General features: G+C 50.9%; 6 protein-coding genes across 6 annotated transcripts; 3 read left to right on the forward strand and 3 right to left on the reverse strand.

The window, feature by feature from the left end:
* Nucleotides 1–279: 279 nt before the first annotated feature.
* Nucleotides 280–1,221, reverse strand: ASPSYDRAFT_84381 (GPI anchored serine-threonine rich family protein; the record flags this gene model as incomplete). Its single annotated transcript, XM_040851339.1, has 5 exons — nt 280–425; nt 583–692; nt 826–957; nt 1,030–1,108; nt 1,167–1,221. The coding sequence occupies 5 exons, from the start codon at nt 1,219–1,221 to the stop codon at nt 280–282; spliced, it is 522 nt and encodes a 173-aa protein (XP_040708176.1).
* Nucleotides 1,222–4,061: 2,840 nt separating this feature from the next.
* On the forward strand, nt 4,062–5,800 carry ASPSYDRAFT_139887 (Smr domain protein; the record flags this gene model as incomplete). The annotated part of the gene is made up of 2 exons (XM_040840993.1): nt 4,062–4,091; nt 4,178–5,800. 2 exons carry the CDS (start codon nt 4,062–4,064, stop codon nt 5,798–5,800), a joined length of 1,653 nt encoding a protein of 550 aa, XP_040708177.1.
* A 388-nt stretch (nt 5,801–6,188) lies between these two features.
* ASPSYDRAFT_75001 (zinc knuckle domain protein) lies at nt 6,189–8,302 on the forward strand (the record flags this gene model as incomplete). Its single annotated transcript, XM_040850785.1, has 2 exons — nt 6,189–7,325; nt 7,406–8,302. 2 exons carry the CDS (start codon nt 6,189–6,191, stop codon nt 8,300–8,302), a joined length of 2,034 nt encoding a protein of 677 aa, XP_040708178.1.
* A 259-nt stretch (nt 8,303–8,561) lies between these two features.
* On the reverse strand, nt 8,562–9,561 carry ASPSYDRAFT_84384 (putative haloacid dehalogenase-like hydrolase; the record flags this gene model as incomplete). Its single annotated transcript, XM_040851340.1, has 5 exons — nt 8,562–8,771; nt 8,838–9,000; nt 9,078–9,287; nt 9,340–9,372; nt 9,437–9,561. 5 exons carry the CDS (start codon nt 9,559–9,561, stop codon nt 8,562–8,564), a joined length of 741 nt encoding a protein of 246 aa, XP_040708179.1.
* Nucleotides 9,562–9,959: 398 nt separating this feature from the next.
* Nucleotides 9,960–10,952, forward strand: ASPSYDRAFT_138807 (uncharacterized protein; the record flags this gene model as incomplete). Its single annotated transcript, XM_040840873.1, has 1 exon — nt 9,960–10,952. A coding segment is annotated over one exon (993 nt), but the record flags the coding sequence as incomplete, so codon positions are not given.
* Nucleotides 10,953–11,045: 93 nt separating this feature from the next.
* On the reverse strand, nt 11,046–12,180 carry ASPSYDRAFT_141504 (putative metallo-beta-lactamase domain protein; the record flags this gene model as incomplete). Its single annotated transcript, XM_040841153.1, has 4 exons — nt 11,046–11,240; nt 11,294–11,766; nt 11,809–11,954; nt 12,050–12,180. 4 exons carry the CDS (start codon nt 12,178–12,180, stop codon nt 11,046–11,048), a joined length of 945 nt encoding a protein of 314 aa, XP_040708181.1.
* Between the last annotated feature and the right edge of the window lie 87 nt (nt 12,181–12,267).

Raw genomic sequence — 12,267 nt, forward strand, 5'->3', positions numbered from 1 at the left:
CATTCGCTTGGGTCCCGGTCTCTCGGAGTGGCGTAGGCAGCAGCGTGCACGAGCCATAAGCAACCTGCAGATAGCGCCATTATATGAGTCTAGTCATGCCTGAATTATTATTAACATTGCAAGTAACATCCCTCCATCCATACATTAAAGAGCGTCGCATCATATCTTGGAAAACAAATTGGCACCAAAAAGTCTACCTCCACCCTCCACCCTGCCCCTCGCGTGCCTGTCTAGATAGATAGTTCCTCATCCACAACCCTAACTCACCCCGGCATCGCCTTACACGGCCAACAACACAGCGAATCCAACCACACCCGCAATCACAGAGCTACCGACCATGCCACCGAGGCTTCCAACAGCAGCATTGGTCTCCTCAGGGGCATCGTCAGTAGAGCTTGTCTTGGTGGCGTTGTCAGAGTCGTTGTCTGGTTATTTGCGGTTCGTTAGTAGAGAGAGCGGGAACCAGAGGGTGGATTATACATGATGAACACTGTCGAAATTTCAAAGGGAAACTTTTGTATTTTGGAGGGTCGAGATGAAATAAGGGAGTGGACAGTAGATTGGAAGTAGGTAGGTACTCACCATTGTTCGTAGTACGACGGGCAACCTTGGTTACATTGAACTTCTGGCTTTGGGCGAGAATACCCTGGTTGTTTCGTGCGGTGGAGCGGAAGTTGAACTGGTAGCCGTCTCTGTTTTGTTGGAGAAAGTTTTGTTAGTACTGTTGTTGTTTTATTTTATTTTTATTTTTTTTTCAAAAAAAAAAATAGGGAAATTGCAGCCCTTTGCGGCAAGAAGAAGACGCTGATGCACGGGAGCACATACCCAAGTGGAACACCGCTAACGGCGTCAATGCGGTACTCTCCCTCGGACCCATCAACGCCAGTGGCGACGTCTTTGTTTACGTTGTGGCCGTTGGTGTTCACGAGGGTGATGGTGAAGTTGCTGGCGTCGTTGCTGTATAGTGCATGTTAGTGTCTGTTGACATGGAATGAAATGGAGTGCCCTGAAGATCTGGGGGTCACGTACGGGACGGATCTCCAGCGGACTGTGTAGGGCTTGCTGAAGTCGACATCCTCATCTTCCTTTGGGGATGTGATTGAGACGGCTGTTGTTTTGTTAGCCTTGTGGCGAGTGGAATGCTGTCAAGACAGAGGTGGACGAACCCAGCGCAGAGACTGCGAAGGCGAGAAGGAGAGAGAGCGAGGTGAGGAGGCGCATTTTGGCTGCTTATCTGAAGACTTTGGATATGGAGAGAAGGTTGAGATGGACAGAGAATATTGGAATATGCAGTTGCTTGGTCAAGAGGAATCCACGATTCTTATATAGACATTACTCACACCGCAACCTCGACTGGAGAGTTCCGGCAATGCGAGGGGCTCATGGTCTATACAATATGATCTCACCAAGTCCGCCATCCTTATTTTGGTCATGGAAAATAGATTTCCTTTCGATAATCCATTAAGCCATCTGACGTCTGATACATCTGATTCGTAAGTCGGATGAAAGCGCTTGGTGAGTCGTCACTGCAATGCCGAACAGAAACCACGCCTCAGATGCTTGAGACCATTCTCACCGGTCGGCCTTTGAAATCGGCGTAATACGAAAACAATTTCAGCTAGTTCTGTCCGGTGGGAACTGAGTCTGCATTGGTATTGCGGCCACTTCGCAGCGCTATTGATGGTTCGCAGATCATGTTGGATGCCTCATGTCGCCTGCAGACGGTAGATGCTGGATAGGTCAGATGTGAAGCTGCACCTAAATTTGACTATCAGTTCGGTACTCCGTAGAAGCCCAGAAAACAGCCTTGAACCTTGTTATGCCCAGGTCGCCGTGCAGCAGAATTCACTGACTGTACCGAGTAATTGCCGTCGGCCGCGTCTGCGTCGGCCTCCTGGCATTACTCTGCTCTGAATATTCAACGTCTCTATTTCTTCACGCTCACACCGCGTAAGGGAGTACCTAATTCTGCATCATCCAAGCCGCTCTCTTATCCTTCACATGTCAGTCGAGTTTGGAACTTGTCTGTCACCGGGCCTCAGAACCTGCGCGTAGGCACCGGTGACCACGGCTCCGAGACGAATGCTTGAAGCGAGAGCCCCTGACGACTTCCCGAGAGCAAAAATAACTATAAAGAGAGGTACTTTCTCCAGGTGTTACCTAGATTAAACATGGGTATCACGGATCACACCACTCCTTTTGTGCTGAAGTAGACAGGGTTCAACCCCTTCAACGAGCGGCGTCATAGAACAAGCTCTGAGTGGGACGCCCATGCACGCTGTAGTGTAACCTATTACGAGTTCCCTCTGGGGCCTTTGTTGAATCTAGCATTTACTTGATGGGTTTCTTGCTGACGTGGAGTGTCGGAGCCTGACGCTGCTTCCGAGGTCATTGCAGAGATCCTTTATTTCATGCAAGCCCGATCTCTGGTGTAATCCAGGGCCCCCCAAGAAACTATTTCAGCCTAAAGCAATATTCCTATTGATGCGAATTCCGCAAGAGTATCAGCATACGCCGCTGACGACGTCGCCTCTGCGCCGGTCGAGGCAAGATATGGATAGGGTTATTGACGTTGAGCAGCATGTAGCCAAGTTTGCCCGCAGTCGGAAAAGTTCGGCTAGATACATCAGATTTCCTTGGTATGAGTTACGTATACTTACACTGCATGGCAGGAATGGGCATCTTTATCGGGGAAACGTTTCATATATCTCTCCAACTCACACCGCAGCAAACGTTACCCGGATAAAGCGAAGTCATGAAACCCAGGGCTTCGTAACGAGACAGACGGGTTAATAGCTCACGGGCGTTGGTATATGTTTCTTCCAGAGCAATGCTAAGCGAGAGTAACGGTACTCGTCGGTTCGGAGCAACGTTGGGGGTTTAACGACTGGGGTCCGGGTCCGACGCTTTGATAAGTCCCATCCTCGTCCATCCCTGATACATGTTCAGGTTTGAATAACACCACAGGAGTTACGTATTCCCGTCGATTGACAGTTGAACAAGAAGGATGCAGTACCGTCCACGGGGTTTGAGGAAGATGCCCTTCCAGAGATTGCATAAATAGCAGATTCCTATCCCAGGGGGAAAAAAAGAAGAAGTTGATCACTGGCCCTTCCTAATCAATCGCCCAGCTCCAGTGATATCAGATTCAGTATTCAGCCCCGAATAGCTCCTTTTTCAACGCAAACCTTCAGCATGAGGCTCCAAGCGGTCACCATCTTGATCAGCCTGTGCGGCGCCGCCATCTCGGCTCCGGCACCAGCGCCCACAAGCCAGGTGCAGAATGGAAAACGGATACTACCCTTTCCATTCCCAGGAGAGGGCTCCGAGGAACCAGAGTCATCGATGCCATTCCCGAGCTTTCCCTTCCTGACTGATTCTGTGGACCTACCCGAGAGCACCGACTTTGCCCAGCTCTCCCCAGTTCAGCCAACCGGTAATAGCGAAAGTTGCGGGGGGTCTTTGCTGGATAGGCTCTCTGAACTCCGCGATGAGCTTTCCGGGCAGTTTGGTGAGAACGGGGAGAGTGTCCTAAGCGATGAAAACACTGGGGGTTCAAAGCTGTGAGCTATACCGCCGCGAAGCCAATTTCGGCACCTACCCTGCGTCGTCGCAGTCAGACTAAATCAGCTGCGACCCCCATTGTGCCTGAAACACCGGGAGATATGCTGGCTTATGTGATTGTTATTCTCAAGAACGTTTGAGTGTGCACCCGACGGCGATGGGATGGAATGTGATCTCTGAATACTGGCCCATGAGGGGTTCCTTGCGAGCTAGAATTGGCAATATTCCCTTATTTGTCAGATAAGAGAGTGGTAGTCATCAATGATCATGCATTGTTGGATGTGAAAGAGGTATGTGGAAGTAGAAACTCGTATGTTAGTGGAGGAACATCGTGTCCTTATGTCATCCGTGCTGGGATCTTTGTGTTCAGACTTCGAGTCGCTGTCTCGTTCCCCCACTTTTCGAGCGGCAAACAACACAATCACACGAAGGGTATCTCAAAGGCATGCACAGAAAATTCGAAATATTTTTACGCCAGATAGTGAGCGACTCAGACGATGGCTGATAACAATGAAGCCACGTTGAAAGTCAGTACATTCTTTCATCCCTCCCTGGTTCAAGCGGCGCTCTCCGCTTCAGTTGGATACTCTCTAACTCGGGCTTCTGTTTGCAGGAATTGGAAAAAAGCTACTGCCCGCCCCTTGATCCTGCCTTGTTCACAGCGATAGTCTTCGACTATGATATTACGGACTTGGCGCAGCTCCAGCAACTGCGCGATACACTGGATGCGCTCAAATTGTCTGCATGGGAGCAGGAAGATCTGCCATTCGACCCATCAGGGACGAGCGGACAAAATTCGGCTGGAGGATTAGATTCGGATCCAAGCTTGTCCCAGGCAGATACAACCCCTTCGCGCGGAACCGATGCGACAAGTGAATTCTCGGCCCTTAGCCCTAGTGATAAGAGTCGTTCAACATCTTCATCCCAAATTGCATACATAGTAGGCCCAGATGGATCACTTTTGCTGTCAGGGGCTACCGAGGAAGACAAAGTATTTTATCTCAGTGAGATGTTTCCAACCACCGAGCGCTTCACAATCCAGCATACCTTGAAGAAGTCGAATGGCGATGTTGATCGTTCTATGGATGTCCTGCTCAATCTCGCATTTTTCGAGGGTGAACAGCCCGATGAAGAGGGTGTGATGGTCACCGTACCTAAAGGCGTGGAAGGGTTCGAGAATGGCGACGCTGGCCCGAAGAAGGGTCGGAGGCGCAAAGGAAAGAACAGAAACGGTAAAATCCGAGACACCGGTTCACCTGCCAGTTTTGAGAATGAGCCTGCGATATCAGACACGAATGTTACTACTATCAACAAGTGGGATGCTGCTCAAAAGGATGTCGACTTTATTTGTGCTCGAACTTTTCCTATTCTCAAAAAGGAAACTGTCACGTCGACTTACCATGCGAATGGAGCCTCTTTGTCTGCCACTATTCAACGCCTCGCGAATTCACATGCCCCTAGCGACAAAGCGTCAATTACTGAGGACCAGGTCATGGCAAGCCAGATTGATGAACTGACACAAGATTATCCTGAAATCACACCAGAACTACTTTTCGGCTTACTGAGGATCACAAGAAACTCCGTTTCGGCCGCACATGAGTTGGCGAAAGCATACATGGCAACCCCGGCACCACGATCAGCTGCTGAGTTGATCAAATTCACCACTCCACCTCCTCTTGATGTAGAAGTCGAAGAAGCACCCACACGACGGACTGTAGGATCAAAATCATCTCGAGGGTATGAGCAAATGTCCGCTTCTGCAGGATACCACTTCTCTGCCGGTGCAGATGCGCTCAGCAAGGCGTCTGCAGCTTACAGGCGTGGGAAGTCAGATAAATTGATGGGCGGAGCTGCCGCGTACTATGCTTCTGTTGGCCGTGACCATCTCGAGCGTGCAAAGAAAGAGGCTGCCGCGTCCGCTGATGCGCTCGCTGACCGGCAAGCGACATGGAATTCGGTGGATCTGCATGGTGTATCTGTGCAGGATGCCGTCCGCATAACAAGTGAGCGCGTCTCTGACTGGTGGGAATCACTCGGGGATTCCAAATATATGAGAGGAAGCGAAGGCGAGGCAGCTCGTGGTGGCTTTCGTATCATCACTGGCCTGGGTCGTCACAGTCACGATGGAACTTCGCGCCTCGGGCCGGCTGTCGCGAAGATGTTAACGCGCGAAGGCTGGAGAGTGGAAGTCGAACCAGGGGCATTGAAAGTTGTAGGCATTGTTCGGCGCCGTTGATAGATCTCTGCCGTTTTATTTTGGATCAGATACCCTGTTAGCGTTTACTTGTTGTGTATGGTTATTTAGCGATCTCGGCATGGCTCGGAATTTCTTCTTTTCAGCAAAGAAATTNATTGAGATTTATTTTGACAAACACAAAGAAATGTCCGATCAATGAGAGATTCAGATTATATTACGTATTTATTCATCTTCACTATTAACATACATCTCCCATGATTTATGCCTACATGCTCACCATTCCAGCGTAGTTGGCCCCCTCGCCCTCCGTAAATTTTTATTCCCTCGTCTGTCCACCCCAAGATCCACCCGCCAACGAATCAATAAATTACTTCTTCGCACCTTCCACCTCATCCTCACCGCATTTCAGTCCCGAACAACGAGCAGGATGCCAGACTTACCAAGCGATGATGAAGACTCGAGAATCGCCTCCCTAGGCGCCCAGCGCAACCGTGGAAGCGCAAGCGCGAATGCCAGCAGAAGCGGAAGCAACACTTCCTCACGACACGCCTCCCACGAGCCACCACACAAACGCCGCCGGCGCGGTCGCGGCTCACAATCTGCCGATGTACAGGATTTCGTTCCAAAAGGCGCGACGTTCAGTGCGCATTCGCTAGAGGTTGATCAAGACACTGAGAGTACGTCAGAATCGGGGTCGGATTCCGGTTCAGGTTCGGGAGACTCGTCTGAGTCTTCGTCTGAAAGCGAGAGCGAGAGCGAGAGCGAGAACGATATCGAGAAGGGTGTGAGATCTGATGTGGGAAGTGCGCATGTGAGCGCGCCGGCGCCGAACTGGAATAAAACTGGCAGAGGCGTTATTCGGACGTCTTTGCGTAGTCGACAAAACGGCAACGCAAATACAAATACGAGCACGGGCTCGGAATCACAACCCGCAGCGGCGGAGAAGTCTGAGCTTGTGAATGGGACACATGGAGGAAGCCGAAGCCCGTCTGTTGTGTCGGGGGAGCAAGAAAGAAAGTCGAACCAAAGGGAAGGTGATACAGGAGCACCTGCTGGAAATGACATTCAAATGGAAGAGGGCGAGGTTAACGGAGACCAGGAGGGTACTTCGGGGTCTCAGTCACCTGCGTCTGGCGATTCGGATGATTCTGAGTCTCTGGATTCAGAAGCAGATGATTCCATCATGTTGAACATTGGTTCGCGGGGCCATGGTCGAAGCCAGAATGATGCTATATCTATATCGGATGACAGTGAGGCCGACGACTACGATCCTGAAACAATACCTATTTCACACTCGGTCGGTGCAGCGGGCATCTTCGATAACCAGGATGGGACACCAAATGGTTCTGCTGCCGACTCAAAGGAGAGTGCGCTTCTTCGTTTCGCGCAGAGATATCCCAATGCGCCTTCTACCCTAGCCGACCTTTGCCAAGAGGACATGGAACTCCAAGCTAAGATTGTGTTCTACGATCGACATATCAACGATATCAATCTACAGCTACCGGTTGTGTGCATGGAATGCTTGCGGGAGGGTCATCTCGCTGAGGTCTGTCCAACAAAAGAGGTACGCCCGCCTGGTCCCCCCCTTCTCAACCACCCCCAAACCCACACAACAATCCCCAAGCAAACAACTAACAGTAGTAGTGTGTTCACTGCGGAGCCTGGAATAAGCACCAAAGCACCCTCTGCCCCAAGTGGCGAAGATGTCAACGATGCCGCGAACGTGGGCATGACCAGAAGCAGTGCCCATCTGCCCTGAAAAGTTCCGCATCAGAAATCCCGTGCGACTTATGCGGCTCCTCAGATCACCTCGAATTTGACTGTGATTTCTTATGGAAATTGCCACGGCAGGACACAACCGCGGCGCCAGTCCTCGTATCCGTATCCTGCGCTCACTGCACAAGTAACCGCCACTTAATAGGCGACTGTCCCTCTCTCGCGCGCCCATTCCTGTCATCATCATTCACTGTCCGTGGAATTGACCCAAACCTAATCACAAACATCAACTCCGTTGTGAATCCCAGACGCGGTGGTCCCCCTCCAAGCGGACCGCCCGGCGGACAACGCGGCATGAAAATTCGAGGCCGAGCAGACCATGCTCGTTCACCATCGCCAGATAGCGACGACATGATGTCCATGTCTATGTCCCGCGGCGGTAACGCTAGAAGGGGCGGGCCCGGCGGTAATAGAAACGCAAATAGGGGCAATATCAACATCCGGATTGGAGGGAAGAACAACGGACCACCGCCGGCCCGGGATTATCGCGATCGTGACGATTCTAGGGGTTATAATCCGCGGCAGCGCTCTATGTCCCCTGGTCGGGATAGAGGGAGGTCTACTCGTGGACGGGAAAGTTACCAGCCGCCCTCAAGGTCTCCGTCGCGTGGACAGGGTCGTCCTTCTGGTCCTTCTGGTCGTTCCCGCCCAGGTAGAGGTGGCCGTGGAGGTGGACGAGGCGGAAATGGGAAACGCGGTGGCGGAGACGCCTACCGCCCCATGCCAAGTGCGGCTAAGAAGGCCTGGGATAAATACCGACTTTGATGGTTTACACGTTTGATGATACTAACGAGCCGCAGGTCGGCGATTATATGCGTGTTGCTGTACAGTGTCTGTATTACATCTTCGGGCTATTGGCGGCCGACCGCGCCATGTAAGGTCATCACATAAAGGACGAAAGATAACCGAAATTCGGAGGAAAGACTCTATGTTGTACAAGTTCTAATGTGTCGCCTGTATCATACCGAAATCCCAGCCTTGGATGTTGAAGATATATATGTGCCACGGGTAATTGCCTATCAGCTTAGGCTTGCCCCTTAGCGGAAGGCTGCTCCATGCGGGTTTTATGCCCGACGAACCCATTCTCCAGGATGTCAATGAGCTCATGCAGCTTCTCAATGACCAGGTCTGTGTGCATATGCTCTCTCAAGTGGCCGTTGTGGTCGTTGAGCAGCAAAGCGGTTGCCGCGCCCGCGGTGTGGCCGGCAGTCATATCATCGACGCTGTCACCAACCTAGCCCAAATCAATTATTGGTCTATGATGAAGAGACAGGGGAGGAGTTAAAGGAAGGGTAGCTACCATGATTAAATCTTCACCCCGATTCTCCAGACCCCACTCATTCGCAATATGCAAGATCCCTGCAGGGTCAGGCTTCGGCAACAACCCAGGCGTCTCTCTGGTAATGATAGGCAGGAAGATATGTTCCGGGAGATGGTTCTGGAGTAGATTCATGACAGGCATTCTAAACGTCTGTTAGCCTTTATTCAGGTTTTATCACCGGTTGAAAAAATGGGAAGAAAAAAAGGAAGAATAACATACTCAAAATTTCTCGTACACAGAGCCCTCTTGATCCCCTTGTCCCGTAGATACTCCATCAACTCTACCAGTCCAGGCTGGGGTTCCTGGTGCTGCATTGCTTCGCGCTCAATAGCCTTGATCCTGTTACTCGCCTCGAGCTGCTCCTCTGCTGTGGGGAGGCTACGGATGTGATGCAGAATGTCGACTGATTTACTGATGCCCAAGGCTGCACTGGTGAGTCTTAGCTGCCTTTGTCTCTTTCTCGGCATGGCTTGTTGCATACCGCATCTCACCGAACATGTAGTTTTGTGGAAGACTGAAATAATTAGCGCCTGCTTAATTCGATTTTGCACTTCGAGGATAGAGAGTGATAGACACACCATAATGTACCGTCAACGTCGAATACGATGCCCTTTAAATGAGGTGCTTTGGTTGGTTCACGGTTGGCTGGGTTGAGCGGGGCAAACTGTCGTTGGCGAAGGTCATAGTCTTGGAGAGACGACATCGCAAGACGCTGTTTAACACGGGATGGAAGGACGTTGGATGGGAGGGTTACTCGCATTAGTAGATACAGATGGGGAGGGAGAAGAAGAAGGTGAGGATGGGGGTGGGGGATGAGTTGAGGTCTTCGGGTGGAGATGATGGGAAGATCCGGCACATCGTTCGTTGATCTCAACTACATCTACAGCACCTGCATCAAATCATCATAGTTATCGCCATTCTTTCATGACCATGCCAGTGCGGTTATTATTGGTCGCAGTGTTGAGACACAAAGATTTGCCCCGCCCCTTCCTCATTGACCGTTCTCAACACCGATGCAGTTTCCTTCATTATAATTTCTGTTTACTCTCCCTTCACATCGCAGGATGGATCCCCCTAATGGCCTTCGAGCCATAAACCATCTCCATCTTGACAATGTCCGATCCCCCAAACTCAAGCTTCCGCTTACTCTCCGAGTCGGAGCTGAACCGAGATGACCCATACGACTTCGAACTACGCGACGAACCTGTGGCTCGAAACGTCAATGTTGCGAACGCCTTTTCTCTCATGAGAGCAGTCGTCGAGCTCAAAGTCTTACAAGCAACGGAGGTGGTGCGTATTTCTCGTGCCAATCCAGCGTCAGTCTCGGACCAGAAATCGGTCATCCGTCGTGCCATAGATCGCAGAGGGCGGCGCATTGTCGACATTCTTGACTCTATGACAAACTATGACTTTGAGGAGGGTGTTTGCGAGATTGCGTCGCAGATTCACATTCCACCTCAGACTTTGCCTCAGCGTATTCGATCCCCGTCTGAAATATTAGAGGCGCTCGAGACCGCGGAAGAAGCGCCCCGTGAGGACGAGGTAGTCCTGCAAGGACCGTCGTCGCCTGCTTCATCTGCGAGAATACAAAATCCCAACTCTTTAGACAACGAGGATGCAACAGTCTTAGAAGAAGTAGATGAGAATGTGCGAAACGGAGTGGAGAGTGTGGATAGGGAAGGACTGAGGATGCCTAGTGATTTCTCTTCGTCTATCCCAACGCCTGGCAGTGGTTCGGTCTACTCTTCGCTGGAGAGAAGTTTATCAGCGAGCAATGTAAATTCCGTCGCATCGGGTCCCCGGCAGTGCAAGATCGTGTCGGCAGCTCAATACACCAAGATTGTCTCGGAGAGAGAGCCGCAGTTCAGCGTCGCCAGTCAGCCGTATTCGATCGATTCCTTAGTTGCAGATAGTACTCGGATCGACCGTTCTGCGCTCGAAATGAATACGCATCGTCAATTGAAGTCTGCAGATAGTTTCCCAGGAGAGTTTCCCATCAGCGAAGGGCTGGAATACAGTTCGCTGGCGACGGCAAAGCATCATTCGCGCATGCCTTCAATAAGGACATCTGTGCGCCCGTTTTCTGACTTGTAAATTTGTCTCGCTTGGATCATCATTACCAGTCTAATTGGAGTCATGATTATTCAAATCCTTCATTTTGTACACCACCAACTTTAGCACATTGCATCAAAAGCATTCTTCCTGATGGATAGCATGATCCAAATAGCCCATTGCCTTGACAAATATCTGAGCGCTATCCAGAAGGCGTTTTTTGCTGTCAGTGTCTGTATCCATCCCGATAAAAGCGCCCCGGGTGATATCAAACTCCGTATGCTTAATAGCCTTCCAGATGCCATGTACATCATCAGCAGAAAGCGGAATCTACCAAGTTAGTCCTCAGAATACGCCAAATAGAGTCTCAAAAGAAGACGTACCAGATTCGGATACGACCACATAAACGTAAAGGATGCTGTCCCAGGCGGACGGTTAACCCAGTACCTCGCACTCGGCACAACCGCAACGGTATCAGCAATCAACAGCGTCTTCAAGGATTTCCACCACAACACCGTACTGCCAGGGAAATGGCCTCCTGTTTTTATAGCCACAATATCAGCCCTCCCATCATCGTCACCATAAACCCCTTGGGGAGAGAACGACAGTGAGCTTTCGCCAAAAAGCATCTGCGCCTCTCCCCTCCTAACAGCCCACTCCTCATCTTCAGCAGAAAGATACACCGGACACTTGAAAATATGCGCCCAATCAACATGCGTCGTAAAATAGTGCGGATGCGATATGACTATCGCGTCGATTCCACCAAGCCTCTGGATCTCGGACACAGTTTCATCGTCAATATATGTGATGCAGTCCCAGAGGACATTGAATGTAGATTTCCCCTCTGGTTCCCCCACTGGTTTACCCGCTGAGGGTGGTGTTTGCGTCTCCATCCGACACAGATAGGCCCGTTGCCCAATCGCAACTTTCGGTTCCGTGTGGATCGCGATCAACCGGTCACCGTGGATGGGATCTGGAGTGAAAATGTTTTTGTAGGACGGGTCTTTGGAGCTGCGCAGTTCGGTGAGGGTTGTCCAGGCTTGTCTGATTGGGTATTCAGCCTAGTATCAGCGCTTTTGTTCGAGGGTGGCGCCTTAGGGTGCCATGGGATACTAAGGTCCAGTGAATGCTGTACTTACCCCGTTGGGGGCACGTATTGCCTGGGATCGTCGCAGATCTTGCATGAGGGGAGGTTTTCCCGGGTCGGGGTTGAGAATTGTGTGCCGCAGGTGGAGCAGATGAGGAGATCGAAGGGGTTGTTGGATGGCATCTTGATGGATATCCGTAGGCTGACGTGGGAGAGACGGAAGAAGAAATTGAAACGAGAAAAAAAAGGATGTTCTGATTGAAGTGTTAC

This window comes from Aspergillus sydowii, assembly GCF_001890705.1.
Source record: "Aspergillus sydowii CBS 593.65 unplaced genomic scaffold ASPSYscaffold_1, whole genome shotgun sequence".
NCBI lineage: Eukaryota > Fungi > Ascomycota > Eurotiomycetes > Eurotiales > Aspergillaceae > Aspergillus > Aspergillus sydowii.